Raw genomic sequence first — 17203 nt, 5'->3', positions numbered from 1 at the left:
GCTCCGGCGCGCGCGCACTACGCGCTCGTCCCTTGCGCGAGGCGGCGGCTGGACCCCGCCATCTTGGCCGGTGGCGGTAAGAACACGTTGTGCGTCGGAGAGCTGAAGGCTAGCGCCGCTCTGACCGCTGCACGCCCCGTTGTAAGGGGACCGTCGTCTCCAGGTACGTGAGCGGGCGGGAGGCGGCGGCGTCGGTGGCCGACCGCCGCCGTGGGAGCATGTGGGGACGCTCTCGAGTGCCCGTGGCTAGGCCTCGGTGGCGGGACCGTGGCGCGTGGCGCCCGGCGCCGGCTGCGCATCTGGGACCGCGGAGCGCTCCTCGCGTCCGCTCAGCCACCCCGGCTCGAGGCCGCCGTCCTCCAATCCCTGACAGCTGCCCGTCGCCGCAGGCGTCCGCCCTGCACCGGTGTCCACCCCGCACCGGCGTCCGCCCTGCACCGGCGTCCACCCTGCACCGGCGTCCACCCCGCACCGCCTTCCCTTCCCCCGGCTCCCACCCCGGAGCCGAGCGCTTTCCGGACTCACCGCGCCCCGCAGGCGCCCCCAGCCTCCTGTCACAGGCAGATGGCTGTGTTGTCACAGCATCGCTGTGGTTTCTCTTGTCCCTTTTAATGATTTTGGAGTGAGTCACGGCATCGTGCCGCCATGAAGCCCGGGGCTCCTACTCCTCCCAGGCTTTATAGAAGTGATGCGCAAGTGTTCTACTTTTCTCCCAGAGCGGCGTGTTCTCAGTTGAGACTCGAGTTGGCCCAAGTGAATTTACGAATTGAATGCTTTGGAAAGGCATTTTGTAGCACTCCTTACTCTTCCTGTTAGTGATTTAATCTTCTTTTCGTTTATTACTTCTTAAGCTTCTTGACATCAGGGATGGTGTCTTTATTCAAAATACCTCAGATACCCTTTTCAGACGCAGTACATTGTAGGCATTTAGTATTTGTTGCAAATAAATAATGGCCAAAGCTGAAATCCTGCACCCATGAGCTACATTAAGTATTTTTTCTTTTTTCAATGGTAAAATTGGTAACTAAGAAATAACTAACTGTCAAAACAGATTTTATTATTTTACACTCTTCTTTCCAGAGACTACTAACTAGGGAGTTAGGATAGTAAAGTCTGCGTTGTAATCACTGGGCCTGCGTACTGAACGTAGTCGTCCTGTGTCTCCATCAGTTGATAGTTACTGTATTCAGTGTAATCAAAAGCTTTTTATATATAGTTAACCAAAATGTATTTAAGGTTTTTTTTAATTAATGTAGCTTAGCTCACCTCTACAAACAAAACAACAAACACAGAAATTTGTTTCACAAGAACATTTACCAGTTGCTGAAAGGCAGTCCATTAAAAATCAAAGCTATGTGCCTTTCCCAACTTAGTATGCTTTACAGGGCTAATTTACAGGAAGCATAGGTCCTAATATTTCATGTGACCTCAGACTGTAAGTGTTTCCCATGTGTATGCCCACATCCATGTTCTCACTGTCCTGGAAGGATGGCGCCGAGCCATTGCTCTAAGTCTTCAGATCTTTATGTGGTCCCAGAAGTTCGTTGCTATAGTCTTCCTCTTCGAGCTTTTCTGTGTCAAGTTCTTATGGGAAAGAAGGGAACTCCTTTTCCCTAATTCTTGGAAATACTACTGAAGTTGAACAAATAGTGTTTACCTATGTAAGTAACCGTTATACAAAGAATCTACATTTATTTTTCTTAAATGTAAAATAATTTATTATGTAAATCAACTTTTAGCCACCTCTAGTGTGTTTCTGTTCCACATAAATATTGTATATTATAGACTTAATAATTTTAACAAAAATAAAGACCAACATAAACAATTTTATAGTGAAAGGGTTGTTTAATCTCTGAAAAGGAATTCATTTGCCAGGTAATTTGTTTAAAAAGCATTTTTTTTATTTGTATCAGAATGCATGATGCCCAGTTTAGTAGCAGCTTTGCAAAAATAGTCAATGTCTTAGAAAAATCACATGGTTTGACTTGGGGTTTTAAGTTAACTCTAAGGTAAAGTAAAATCGTTTCAATTTCTTCTTCTAACTTAGGAGACCTGGATCACTTTAAAGAAGTGACCTTGTCTGTCAGCATAGCTCTGTTAAGGTCTTATGTTTTTATTAACATAGCTTAGCTCAACTCTACCAAAAGAAAGTAGGGCATTTACCAGTTAGAAAGGAAGTGATCTGATGGTCTGTAAATGATGAAAATATTTAGGTCAGAGAGGAAAGCCTGTTTTTCGGGAAGAAGAGGGAATAATGTAGAGCAGCACTGAGTAGCAAGACTGCTTATGTCCCTCCAAGTCTAACCATTTTAGTGGCTCTGTTGATGGAGGTTCCCAGAAAGGCCAGCAAAATACCTTTGCAAATGGATAGTCTTGGCATTTGGATTCTTCATTATGTATTGAAGTAAACTAGAATCTGAAGGCAATTAGGATTTATTCTCTTTAGTCTCCAGAGGGAATTAATTAATATCAGTGCACCAAACCCAATATCAAAAGATTGTTAAATTTGCCTTGACCTAAATTCTGTGTAGATATTATATATCAAGACTTTAGGAAAGTCTTGAAAGCATGGTACATATGTGTAGTGAATTACTACTAATAGACAAAACCTGGACAGTGGATGATGGCCACAGCTCTATTTGTCCCTCGCCATCAGTAGTCAGTGTAGTCAATTGGAAAAGAAAATGAATTGATGATTGGTTTATAGGAACAAAGAAGAAACATCTTGAGATTGTGTGTGTGTGTGTTCGTGTTCATATATAGTTCATTTTATAAGTTAATGTTTGTGCAGTGGTGTTAAGTATTGAAGCCGTGGGTAATTTTTCAGTCTGTCAAGTCTAAGCTTGAAGTTTAATATTCCTGGTTATTCTTCCCAAAAGAGCTTTAGCTTTCATTGATTTGATATTTTCTTTTACCCAAGAGATTGGATTGTATAAAACTGAGATAACATATTTTATTTGGCTAAATCTTTTGGAATTTAGTGTTTTCTGAGTATTTTCCTGTGCATGTGTATTAAGTATATTTCTAGATGATTTTTGGTTTGGGTTGGGTTTTGTGATATTTTACATGACACCTGTTTTCTAATCTAAATCCAGTGTGTAAAGTTTTGTTTTTCCACCTGAATAGATTATTTTGCCGTTTCTAATCATTTTTACACTTTTCAATTTTCTGTTTGTTTGTTTTTTTCGAGACAAGGTTTCTCTGTAGCTTTGGTGCCTATCCTGGAGCTAGCTCTTGTAGAGCAGGCTGGCCTCGAACTCAGAGAGATCTGCCTGCCTCTGCCTCCTGAGTGCTGGGATTAAAGGCGTGCGCCACCATTACCTGACTACTTTTCAAATTTCTGAGCGCCAAATGATTGTGTCGTTTTATGGCCATTAATTATTTCTCTTTGGGTGATTACAATGAATTTGCTGTAACTTTGTTCATTTTTCTTTAATAGGCAAGCCAGATATTCTTTGTTACAATTATGGCAGACAAATTAACAAGAATTGCTATTGTCAACCATGACAAATGTAAACCTAAGAAATGTCGACAGGAGTGCAAAAAGAGTTGCCCTGTGGTTCGAATGGGTAAGCAGTTCTCTTGGCCATCTAAGGGTAGGAAGTGTCTTTGGGAAAGCAGATAGTCTGATATCTTCATAGAGAAAGCAGATAGTGTGATAGCAAATACTGTGCTAATCACAGATAGTTTCTCTGAACTACAAAGGTGAGAAATTTAAAATTATTCTAAGCTTTTTATTTTTTCTAAGTTTGTGACTAAGCGGTCTTTTAAAAGAACTTATAGAATATCATTATTAAGACATTCCCTAAATATACGGTCAAACCAAAAGTTAACTGCAATCCTTGTTATTCTATGAGATCCTGTAATTGAGTCACAGGGAAAGGATTACCAGAATCTTTACATTAGATGTTGTTTTCATCTTGAAACCAATAAATAAATAGATTTAAGGTTAATGGCAGTCATTTCTTGGGGTATTGCTAGATTTTTGAGACTAAGTAAACCTAGCAATTTGGAGCTAACAAATTGTTGGTGCCTTTCGGCCTTGGCTGCATGGCTACTGCCTTGTAGTGGTGTCTCTAGATGGTATCTGTTAATGTCTCCTGTGCTTTTCAGAAATTCAGTTTTTGAGGTCTGGAATGTTGTGCTTAATTTTACCTGTGTACTAGAAAACTGCATAGCTTTTTGGAGTTTTATTTACCTAGCTGAAATGCTTTATTCCTATCTATAGTATGCCTTTCCATTTCCAATACTTATTTTTTATGAGTTAAAGAGTCATTTATTATATGCAGGACTGTGGGGTTGCAGTCAAAAACAAATTTAGCCAGTCAGCGTAAACACAATAATATTTCAAGGTTTACCATTTTTACTAGTATTAGATAAACAATATATTGGCCATTTGCTTATTTTCTAACAAGAATACATAATTAATAAACACAACTGTTTAATTTAGGATGTGTTTCATCAAACACTAATGTAAGAAATTATCTTTGTCATTGAAACTTTTGTGTGGCATTTCCAGAAGCAGCATTTTCTGAATAACAATCTTAAAAGTGTTCTGACGAAGGAAATTATTTTTCTTTGCCAGGAAAATTATGCATAGAGGTTACACCCCAGAGCAAAATAGCATGGATTTCTGAGACTCTCTGTATTGGTTGTGGTATTTGTATTAAGGTAAGTGATAATATTTTATTTATCAAGTCAAAATAAACTCTTAAAATTCTAAATACTTTATTTTTTTAAAAAGCAAAATTAGGCCGGGCAGTGGTGACACACACGTTTAAATCCCATTTGGGAGACAGAGGCAGGCAGATCTCTTGAGTTTGAAGCCAGTTTAGTCTACAGAGCGAGTTCTAGGACAGGATCCAATGCTACATAGAGAAACCCTGTCTTGAAAAAACAAACAAACAAAAAAAAAGTATAGGTGGATAAATGAAAAAGTTTAAGAACATAATATCCTTATGACAATATTATTGCTTTTTAAATTAATGGAACCATGCTTTTATTGCTATTTTAAATTTATTTTACGTCTGTGTGTATGTGTGTTCTAACGTACCACCGTGTACATGTGGAGGTTGGAGGACACTGCAGATGTCAGTTCTTCTACCGTATAGGTTCCAGGGGTCAAACTGAGATTACCAGACTTAGTGACAAGCATCTTTACCTAAGCCATCTTGCTGGCCCCCAAATCAAACTTAATTACTTAATTTATGTGAGAGTTCCAGTGATCTTTAATGATGGTATGTAAGACAGTAGGCTTCTTTAAGTCCCTCTCTCTCTGGGGCATCTGAGATGAAAACTGTGAGGAACATGCTCTGTGCAGTGCATGCTATGTTGAGGCAGGGGCTCCACAGCAATTCCTCTCTTCCTCTCACTGGGGTGGGTAGTTCAGGATTCCTTTCTCTTTGGTGGTTATGTGAACTATGAGGTCCATCATGCTGTTGCTCTAGCCAAATACAGTTATTCCTGGAAGTGAGCTTTACAAAGTGGTTGCTGAGACCAGTGTTAACCCCACCATCAAAGATGAAAGAGAAAGTATTGCTATTAAGATCCCAGGAGACAACCTGGTCCCCAGGATGGATGGCCCTTTAGGCCTCTCTCCAGTGTTTGTCTCACTACCTTCTTGATGTCCTCCTGTTTGTCAGCTTTCTCCAGGTCAGATGTACCATGGACACACTGTGAGTAGGAATGTGGAAGACCATACCATTGAGCATCGTATTCAACTCTGGAATGACCGCCCACAGTCTCAGTGGAGCTAGTAGGTGTAGAGATGATGTTCTGGGCAGCCCTATGGCTGTCATCACAGTTTCTCAGAGGGTCCGTCTATAGTCTTGGTGGCAGTGATAGCGTGGACTGTGGTCCTGAGTCCCTCAATGATATCAAAGTTGTCATGATTGACCTTGGCCAATAGCACTAAGCAGTTGGTGGTGATGGAGACATTACTGACAACCTTGAGTATGTTTTTTATTCTTACCATGGTTAATGCCTATCACAAACATGGGGGCCGTTAGCAGAAGTGGCAGAGATGATAAATGACCTTTTTAGTTCTATTCTTCAAGTTAGCCTTGTCCTCCGTAATAGTGAAGATACCATTGGACCCTCAGCACCAGCATCACTCTATTTGGTGTTGGTAGAGCACACTCCCGAAAGATAGAAGTAGCCTTCCTTTAAATGACAAGTTTCCCAGTCCCAGCCTTGACTGTACTTTGGAAATACCACGGTTGTAATCTCACTGGAACATGGATACCAGGTACTAGAGCTCCAGTGAAGGGATCATTTATAGCAACAGTATCCACTTTTCCCCAGTGGAAGGCGGCATGCAGTCCAGGCACTCAGTGTGGCTAAATCTGTTCACTCCAGCCTTTACCATCGCGTTTCAGGAATGAGGCTGATACTGCCTAAGAAGGTGCATCTGTCTCTGCACCTGCAAGGAGCAGAAAGGCCAAAGTTAGTCAGTGAGATGTCCTGGAAGAAAAAGGCGCTTTTTGAGCAAGTCTGATAATGTGATTTCAGAATGAGCAACCCACTTAACTGTAGAGAGCAACAACTCCACAAATTTGTCCTCTCAACTCCTCATGTGCACCATAGCATACACACCATACACACTCAGTAATCACATCTTTAAAGCAAACAATTGTCATATACAGCTTGGTAAAGGTATTTCTAACTAGATTATTTCTCTGTATCAGCTTTTTATTACACGAAAAATTTGTAGCAAGTCTTTGTTAATATTCTGGAAATAAAGTATAGCTGGCATCATATATTCTCAAGTCTGTTTATTTTTTTTTCTTTGAGACTGAGCTCACTAATTAGTCCCAGATGGCCTGGAACTGCTCTGTAGACCAGGCTAGCCTTCAACTCACAGATATTATTTAATTTTAAATTTACCATTCTCAAGTAGAAATATCGCAAAAAAAAATCTTAAGTTTAATCTAAAAATGCTTTACTATATGTTATATAAGCTTCTGTTATACTTTGGTACATTGGATAATTGACTTTTGACTTAGGAGTGATAGATTTCCAACTTTAGCTTATAAGAATTTAACAACTGGTATATAAAGTTCTTAGATATTTTTGTTTATAGGTGATATAGACAGAAACTTCACCAGAGTATGGATACTTTCCTATAAATTGTTCATGTAAGCTATCGGTATGTTTTATGTCAGTTTTTGAAACCTTGTTTAAATATCAAGAAAAGTTTCATGGATTCTGAAAGTGTTTTCCTTATTTTGAAAATAAAACAGGAGATAGTACTCCCGGAAAACCATGTGTGCATGCCATATGGTAACATTGGGGATCTTGTGTGGACATCACAGTGTCATCTATCTGTTCCGTTTTTTTTTCTTTTTGATGCTGCAAGAAAATAATAGTCCACAATTTTAAATAGATATCTGAATGCCTAAAAAAAAAATTAAATAAACTCTTAGTAATGGAGGAGAAGGTACCGTGCTCACCTGCACACTGAGTAGTCCACTGTTGATGAGCAGTGGGAGTTTCTTTCCCATGTCACCTGCGACCTGCTTCTGTGCACTTTGTACACATTGATGAAAAGACCAGACAACATGGTTATAAAATTTTGGCAGTATGGTTAAAGGACAGAGATTATTAGAAAATAAAATAATTTTTTTTCTTTAATTTGTTATGTTTTCACAGTTTGAAATGAAAATTCACTGAATACTCTCTGAGTCAGTTCCCTAAACTTACTGAACATATCTGCTGAGCAGAGCTCTAAGCTGACCTTATCATTTCTGGTTATGTCTCTATCATTGTCTGTACTTTAGAGATACATTTAACCACATTATGACTGCTTTTTTTTTCCTTTAGCGTGCATGTGTTTGGGTGGATAGGTGTGCGCGTGGAAACCAGAGGTCAAAAGTCAGTTGTCTTTCTCAATTGCATCCCACCTTGCATTTTTTTTAAGGGAGGGTCTCTGACTAAACCTGGACCTCACTAATCTGGCTAGACTGACTGCCCAGCAAGCCACAGGGATCTTCCTGTTCCTACCTCTAGCACCGAGATTTTAGGAACACACCGAGATTTTAGGAACACACCTGGCTTTTTAATGAGTGCTGAGGGTATGTCTAAACTCAGTGTTAGAACCACCTGAGCCATCTCCCCAGCCCACACACTACCACTGCCCTTAGTGACTTTCTTATACTTGCCATTCTTGTTCCATGGACATTTGTCTGATAGTCAAATACTATATTGAGTAAGTTAGCAGAAAAGCATTAAGCTTTGATATAATATCTAGGCTATCTATTAGCAAGATAGAAGTAGTCCTCTTCCCCAAGTGATACAATCCAGACATCTTAAGAGACTTTACCTAGTGTAGGAAAGACACAAACAAGGACAGGAATGATCCTGTTATAGACAGATTATGAAAGGCATTGAACAGTAGTGTCTGATATTCTATCAGTGATGAAGAATATTAAATGTCAATACAGCTTTAATCTTCAAAGAAATTGGTTTTTATTTTTAAGTAAATAAGATAATTGTTTTTCACTTATAAAATTCATCTTGGAAGATTTCAATAAAAATACTCACTTGAGTCACATATTTTATAAATTAATATATGATTCTTTAAATAACAGAAATGCCCCTTTGGCGCCTTATCAATTGTCAATTTGCCGAGCAACTTGGAAAAAGAAACAACACATCGATATTGTGCCAACGCCTTCAAGCTTCACAGGTATATTCCTCTTTACTTCACAGGTATATTCCTCTTTATCAGTCAGGGTCAGAGTTTCAGAGAAATGGGAGAAGATGATTTTGAACATCCAACAAAGATTACTAGAATATTATAAAACACAAGGTTATATTTATTTGTCAGCAGTTACCAGGCATGGTGGCGTGTCTTTCATCCCAGCACTCAGGAAGAAGAGGCAGAGGCACGAAGATCTGTATGTTGGAGGCTAGCCTTGTCTGTATAGTTAGCTCTAGGCCAGCCAAGGCTACCTTAGTGAGATCCTGTCTCAAAAAACAAAAAAAAAAAAATGTTCATTCTAACTAATAAATAGAACTAATTCCTGAAGGATAAAGCAACTATAAAAGCTTTAGCCCAGTTCAATTATGTCATAAATGGTTATAGAAACTGGGATATCTGGAAGGTAAAAACATCTCAAATTATTCTATGATCACAATTAACAATGACCATGTTCATAATACCCTTATCCCAAATAAACTTAAAGAAATCTTATGTTTTCACAGGGGAGGCTATACTACTTGAGCCTCATATTAAATTACTAGGTCCTTAATTCCTATATTTATCTGCTGAATATTAATGTATTAATATGCATTGTATTGACTCTGAAAGTAGACTTTACGAATAAAAGGGTCTTTTCACCCTACCAACTAAGAAGACAGCAACAACAGAGAGAATGATATTACAGTTCGGTGTTTCACTTCCTCCATATAAGTAAGCTGTAGGCTAGAAAGGAAAAAGTGACAGTATGGGGTTTACCTGCTGTGAAATTTTCACCAAAGCATTTTGGGTGTTAAAGCTGAGCCTTGTTGAGCAGTGGCATTGCACACTCAGGAATCAGAGAGTAGGCCAGCCTGGTCTACAGAGCAACACGAGAAACCCTGTCTCGAAAAATCCAAACAAACAACAAAAATACTGAGCTTTAACTGTAAAGAAAAATGTTATTTTAGCTAACGAGATTTTTGAAAATTGGAGTATTGATTATGGAATTATGGATACATTTCTAACAATTACTTTCTCTTGGCTGCTCCCCCCAGTAATGCTTAGCAAATATTTTTTAGTTTATTAATGGATATATGTAACATGCAAGTGCTTCAAAGTACACTAGTCTACTGTTATGTTCCTTCTTCAATAGAATAACGAGTTTCTTCTCTCACCCCCCCCCCCCAATATTGTAATAGATTGCCTATCCCTCGTCCAGGTGAAGTTTTGGGATTAGTTGGAACTAATGGTATTGGAAAGTCAACTGCATTAAAAATTTTAGCAGGAAAGCAAAAGCCAAACCTTGGAAAATATGATGTATGTATTAACAGACTATGAAAATGAATATCTGGGTCTTTTATGTGGGTTTTGAGGGGAGAGATGGATATAGGTTTTTTTGTTTTGTCTATCTGTTTGTTCATTTGTTTTGGATGTTCTTATTTTTAAGTTAATTTGTGGGATTAGTTCAAAGATGTTGTTTGGTCCAAGTTTGATTTGGTTTAGTTTCGTGTTTTAAGACATATTCTTACTATGTAGCCTCAGAGGACCTTGAACTCAAAAGTCCTCTTGACTCAAGCCTCTCAATCCCAGTACACACTACCATGTATGGATTTTATTTTTTCTTTTTATTATCGTTTGTTTGGGGATTTTGTTATCTGTTTTGTGTGTATATGTGGCAGGTCTCAGTCTATCCTTTTTTTTTTTTTAAAGATTTATTTATTAAGCATTCAATGTACTGCTGGCAAGGAAGGCACCAGGTCTCATTACAGATGGTCCTTTCTAAGTTAAGATCTGTTAGTGTTGCTTAACTAAAAATTTATAGTTCACTTAAACCTTTGAATTTGTATGCCTTGATTTGAAATTAGGTCTATTTCCAATTTTAATTTAGATGTCTTTATTTGATATATGTTTAATTTTATTTAGCATTCATCTCGTATTTTTATCTTAAATTCTGATAATTATTATATGTATTTTTAGGATCCACCTGATTGGCAAGAGATTTTGACTTATTTCCGTGGGTCTGAATTACAAAATTACTTCACCAAGATTCTAGAAGATGACCTAAAAGCCATTATCAAACCTCAATATGTAGACCAAATTCCCAAGGCTGCAAAGGTCAGTTGACTTATAGAGAGATGCTATATTGTAGATTATTGTTAGAAGAATAAAAGTTATATCAAAATAGATTTGTTTTGCTTTGTGTCTTTTTAATGCTAAATGAAAATAGTGATAATTTTTTGTTACGATAGGGGACAGTGGGATCTATTTTGGACCGAAAAGATGAAACAAAGACACAGGCAATTGTATGTCAGCAACTTGGTAAGTATTTGAGTGCATGCTCTTCATAGATTGCATTGGTTCATAATCGCCTGGATGTGGATTGCTGGATTCGTGAGGAAAGCTTTTATAATTATCTTGTTACTATACAGTTGTAAATTGGACTATCATTCAAACTCAGAGTATTGACATGCAGTGTGCATTTTGCCCAGAAGAGGTGAAACAAAATTTATAACATTGAACACAATGCTTCTGATTATTCTTTGTAGATTTAACTCACCTTAAAGAACGAAATGTTGAAGATCTTTCAGGAGGAGAGTTGCAGAGATTTGCTTGTGCTGTCGTTTGCATACAAAAAGCTGATATGTAGGTTACTTTACACTTCTTGTGTATCTTAATCTTTGTGAGTTTGTATTTGTAATACTGCTAATTCAGTGGTGATCTTAAAAGGAATGATACTTAAAGCTCTGATTTTGAGGTAATACGTTAAAGCAGTTGTATATCCATCACCCATTTTCCCTGTTTCAAGTCCCAAGGCAGGGAAATCATTTGTTTTTATGAGTACTTATTTTTACCCTACAGCACATTTTTAAAACTTAAGCACTCCATCCAGGTCCATAAGCTTTCTAAATATCTCAAGTAAAAGATGAGGTCTGGAGATGAGTTGCAGTCAGAACAGCCGTGTGAGGGAGAGATGGAATATGAACGGCAGTTCTCTTTGCTGCTCTAATATCTCCCTCTCAGACACTTATCGCTTCCATATTTTCCCACATTTCTGCTCTGGTGGATAATCAAGCTTATTATTCTGTGGAATTCTGTGCATGCGAAGCGATCTGCTTTAAAGCCTTTTGACTTGAGGCAATTAAGAAAATGGCTCTTTGGGGACAGCAAAATGGCCTAGCTGAAATAGGTGCTTGCCACCAAGCCCTACCAGACCTGAGTTAAATTCTCCAGAGCCACAAGGTAGAAAGAGAACCAGTTCAGGCAAGTTATTCTTTGACCTCCTCATACAGACAGTGACATCCCCAAACACACAAATACGATTTAAGAACAAAAGGAAGTGTTCTTCAGACTACGTCCCACTGTGTCAAGAGTATTTGTCATGAGAGTATTTTTCATGAGAGGGTACCAATAAGTCAGTGCAATCTTCAAAGCTCTCAAATTTGTAGCTATACATTTCTTCCTTTTGTAAATATTTTCTTCCTTCTGAACAAAATACAGAGTTTAACCCTTACTGTTAGCCTCCTTTCAGTGGTATGTGAAATTTTTAATTTTGTTAAATCAGAGCCCTTATTGTGCTACATAAAAAGAATATATATGGGGCTGGACAGTGGTGGCACACGCCTTTAATCCCAGCACTTGGGAGGCAGAAGCTGGTGGATCTCTCTGAGCTCAAGGCCAGCCTGGTCTATGAGAGCTAGTTCCAGGACAGGCTCTAAAGCTACACAGAGAAACCCTGTCTAGAAAAGGGGAAAAAAGAATATATATGGTGGAATTTAGGTTGTTCAAACTGAGCATGCTTGTTTCTTTTATTTTTTTTTCCCTTAGATTTATGTTTGATGAACCTTCCAGTTACCTTGATGTCAAGCAGCGTTTAAAAGCTGCTATTACTATTAGATCTCTAATAAACCCAGATAGGTAAGTATAGATCAAGTTCATTTCTGTGTTCTTTTGTTGAGGGAATTTACAGATGCTTAAAGATTAAACATATTCATGTTTTTCATTTTGATCATTTGTAGCCACCACCAGAATTTGCCTTCCTCTATCCTAGAACAAAGGTTCTTAGTGCAAAATTCATTTATTGGTGCCTCAGCTTCTATGTAGAGTATATATGTGTGTTATGTGTATTTTATTTTTGTGGGGGGGGGGGGGGTGTGGGTGGGGTGGAACATCTTAGTTGTTGCCAGATCATCAAATGCAAATCTCAGTCTTTTTGTTTGTTTGTTTGTTTTTGTTTTTTGAGACAGGGTTTCTCTGTAGTTTTGGAGCCTGTCCTGGAACTAGTTCTTGTAGATCATGCTGGCCTCGAACTCACAGAGATCCGCCTGCCTCTGCCTCCCGAGTGCTGCGATTAAAAGCGTGCCCCACCACCACCTGGCAAATCTCAGTCTTATACAAGCACACATACTTAAACATGGTCACCAGAATTATGTTCTGTGTTTACAGTCTCACTGAACAGAAAAAGAGTTCTTAGCAACTTCTGTGGTCCATTGACAATGTCATGTGTTGAGTATGATGCTTTTCAATTTCCAGAGTTTCTTAATTCATCATTGCCCTTGATGCTTCTAGTAATTTTATTAGGTCTTTAGGTGATTTTGCATTTGAGAGAGCATGTGATCTAAAAAGGTTGTTAGTCAGTGGTGCAGATTTATTTGATAAGGATGGTAATCTGTAGGGAGGATTTCCATACAGTGTTTTTATACCATAATGCCTCTCTTGAGTTACTGGTTTGATAAACATTGTTTCAAGATAAAGGAAGTCTCAAGGGATCAGAAAACAAAGTGAAACTAGGAAAAGAAGAGATACATGGATTCTCAGACATTGTTTGTGTCCATAATGTTAGTCATGGGCTGTAACAACCTCTGCAAATGGAAGCTTGCTTCTTGTGTTGTATTATCATGTTGCTTTCTTGGCAAAAAGGCAAATTGGAAACACGTTAATAGTCCCGAATTAGAAATGCCAAGAAAGTACATTAGAATTGGAGTGATGATTTCCCTTTAATTCTGTTTTTGTGCAAACAGGTCATATACCTGTAGATTGGAAATGTACTGAACCAGTGGAATTGATGAGGCCTGTAGAGTCAGAAAGTAGTATAAGGAGTCTTAGGACGTCTAGCCCTACGGTGTGTAGAAACAGACAACAATGCATTTGGAAAAGTATGCCTGAGACTATACAGTTGTTGTTGTTTTTTGAGCCAGGGTTTCTCTGTGTGACAGTCCTGGCTGTTCTGGAACTCTCTTGGTAGATCAGGCTGGCTTCGAACTCACTGAGATCTTCCTGCCTCTGCCTCCTGAGTGCTGGGAATAAAGGCATGATCCCTGTAGTAGGAGGAGCGGCTAGCTTAACCCCCGAAATAACCACACAGAAATTGTATTAATTAAATTACTGCATGGCCCATTAGCTCTAGCCTCTTATTGACTAACTCTCGCATCTTGGTTAACCCATTTCTATTAAATCTGTGTATCACTACGTGACTGGCTTACCGGCAAGATTCTAACCTCCGTCCGTCTCAGGCCAGAGATTCATGGTGTCTGCCACACTGCCCTTCTTCCCAGAATTCTGTTCTGTCTACTCCGCCTGTCTAAGGGCTGCCCTATCAAAAGGCCAAGGCAGTTTCTTTATTCAACCAATGAAAGCAACATAAAAACAGAAGGACCTCCTACAGATCTCGGCTGTATAAACTTTTACTGGTAAAGATGAACATGAGCTAATCTCTCAGAATAAAATATAAATAAAATATAAAAGGCAGCCATCTCTAAACTTAGTTAATATACATAACAAGATAGCAGTGTTAGCATTTGATCTTAATATGTTGTAAGAGCCTCAGAAATAATGCAAAAAGTTTAAAGTCTTAAAAACCCTAGGAATTTAATGAAGAAATGGTCAAAAGTCCAAACAAATCTAAAGGTTAAAAGGACAAAGGATTGGGAAGATGACTCAGTTTGTAATGTGATTCTCATGCAAACATGAGGTTTTAAGTTCAGTCCAAGAATCTGAGAACAGGCCAAGCACAGAGCCATGTACCTATAACCCAGTGCTGGGGAGGCAAACGCAAAAAGATCCCTGGATTTTTTTGCTAGTCAGCAAAGTATAGCCAATCAATGAACTTCAAGTTCAGTGAAAGATTCTGTCACAAAAAAAAAAAAAAAAATGAGATAAAGAAGCAATTAAAGAAGATATGAATGTTGGCCTCTAGCATCCATGAGTGTGCACATCTGTGTATATAGTGACATACATGCACCTACACAAAATATTTGTACAAACATACACATACACACACGTATTGTAACATTAAAAACTCCCTGAAGTAATTAGATGAGTTTGGGACAGCAAAATGGTATAGGGAACATTAAAAATCAACCTCACAGTTTGTCAGTGTAACTGAGAAAATGGCATCGAAATATAAGGGGAGATTTGAAACGTTGATTATAGTAAGAACACTATTTGGTTAAGTCTGAGCATGATGGCTGAGCAGGTGAAGTCACTTGCTGCATAAGCCTGGCAAACCAATCCCTAGAACCCATATAAAATTAGAAGGAGGGAATCAACTCCATAAAGTTATCTCTCATCTCAGCAAACCCTCCATTGCATGTGTACGCACATATACTCAGTGATAATGATAAGTGGACCTTGTTGGTTTGGTTTTTGAAGACAGAGTTTCTCTGTGTAGCTCTGGCTGTCCTGGAACTCGCTTTGTAGACCAAGCTGGCCTTAAACTCAGGATCTGTCTGCCTCTGCCTCCTAAAAGCTATGATTAAAGGCCTGTGCCACTACGGCCAGCAATGATCCATCTATTTAAAATTAAAAATTCTAACTTTTAAATTAGAGGCATTGAAAGGATCATGGCTGATGGATTTTCAAAACTGATAAAAGCTCCAACTTCTCAAACAAAAGTTCAGCACATCTTTAATCTGAGCACTTGGGAGGCAGAGGCAGGCGAATCTCTTAAGTTTGAGGCCAGCCTGGTCTACAGAGCAGGATAGTCAGGGCTACAACAGTGAAGCCCTGTCTCAAAAAACAAACAACACAAAAAGGTAGAAGCTGTAAAAACTCTGAAAATATTCATTTCATGTGGAATTGATAGGCACATCAGGGATCCTGAAAACAGATTTGTTGAGATTTAGTAATCTTTGTTAAAGAATTATGATGAGAGCCTGATTTACAATTTAGACAGGGACGGGACATGATAATTTGCTAACATAAGTTAGGGAAGAATTCATGCAGTTGCCAATCTCAGCAATATCAAGGGAAACAGAATTAGTCATTTCGTGAGAGTGATTTTCAGTTTATACAAATAAGAACTTTATTTGTACGGAAAGCTGATATTTGAATTGGTATTTGAGGTTTGTGAAAAATGGGTAGGATAGGAATAAAATGCTGCACAAAAGCTTCCTGGCTCCATGTTTGCTAGCTTATGTTCTAGCACCTTAGTGGAATCTGCCCTGGCATCCCTAGCACATCCCCCTTGTTCTTAAAGCACTGTAGTGCATACTAACTTAGTTCTTCCTGGGTCTCACGTCACCCATTCTCTAGATTATATTTTGCCATATAGTCTTTCACAGGGGAGTCACCATTTCATATTATTCATTACCCCAGCCAAATTTGGGATTCTTAGATGGTCAGTATTCTTATGCAAGGGATTCTGTTTAGTCTTTCTTTGAATATCCCATACTATGAGGCAGGACATTCTAAATCTTAAATAAGAAGTTGAATATTGAAATAGTCAAACAATTAAAGAATCTAGGCTGTATTTTAATTTAGGATTATAATGCCACTTTGCAGCATTTACATTAGGGTGTTTCCTTTTAAAAAGACAATTTTATTGTATATACCTATAAACCTTATGAGTTTTTCTTTTAGCTGAGAAAACATTTCAGTTATGAGCATTGATAATGAGCCTTGTATAAGAAAATATTTTATGACTTTACTATGTTCTTTTACACTTTTTTAAATTGTGTTTTTCTAAAATTTACAACTGCAGTAAAAAGAAATATATTAATCTTAGCTAATGCTGTTTTGTTAAATTGGAAAATAAAAGTCTGTCTTGCTTTTCAGGTACATCATTGTGGTGGAACATGATCTAAGTGTATTGGACTATCTCTCTGACTTCATCTGCTGTTTATATGGTGTACCAAGTGCTTATGGTGTGGTCACTATGCCTTTTAGTGTAAGAGAAGGTAACTTTAAAACCTGTTTCCCATAATGTTGTAGCCTCTTCTTCTCTAATGCCTAGAAATGTGAAACAGGTGATATTCAGCCCTTTGCACTGCTCTAATGTGTATGTGAAACTGAACCACTGAGGGAGTGAAGTGCATTGTAAAGGCTGCACACAGCTACAGAAAAGAATTCCTCTTTGAGAATTTTCTCCTGGGATAATAAAAATTCATTCTCACTATTTTTTATTATTATGAATCTTTATATTTTAACGTATGCAGTATTTGTCACCTTCAAATTTATTTTTAAAGACTGGAACTCACTGTAGACCTAGACTGGCCTCAAACCCAGCAATCTTCCTGTCCGCCTGAG

General features: G+C 38.3%; 1 protein-coding gene across 1 annotated transcript in view; it reads left to right on the top strand.

The window, feature by feature from the left end:
* Positions 1–6: 6 nt before the first annotated feature.
* The window catches only part of Abce1 (ATP binding cassette subfamily E member 1), a 26702-nt gene continuing 9505 nt past the window's right edge, over positions 7–17203 (top strand). The window contains exons 1-10 of the mRNA XM_050161517.1: positions 7–163; positions 3440–3569; positions 4586–4671; positions 8589–8686; positions 9880–9997; positions 10658–10795; positions 10930–10999; positions 11227–11323; positions 12506–12595; positions 16733–16854. Of these exons, the coding sequence (XP_050017474.1) occupies positions 3467–3569; positions 4586–4671; positions 8589–8686; positions 9880–9997; positions 10658–10795; positions 10930–10999; positions 11227–11323; positions 12506–12595; positions 16733–16854 (922 nt within the window). The 5' untranslated portion in view covers positions 7–163; positions 3440–3466. The remainder of the gene's footprint in view (positions 164–3439; positions 3570–4585; positions 4672–8588; positions 8687–9879; positions 9998–10657; positions 10796–10929; positions 11000–11226; positions 11324–12505; positions 12596–16732; positions 16855–17203) is intronic.

The sequence above is a fragment of the Alexandromys fortis genome, unplaced genomic scaffold, assembly GCF_014885135.2.
Source record: "Alexandromys fortis isolate MF-2015 unplaced genomic scaffold, M_Fortis_MF-2015_v1.1 scaffold_127, whole genome shotgun sequence".
NCBI classification, from domain to species: Eukaryota; Metazoa; Chordata; class Mammalia; order Rodentia; family Cricetidae; genus Alexandromys; species Alexandromys fortis.
This window is presented reverse-complemented; position numbering and strand designations above follow the sequence as displayed.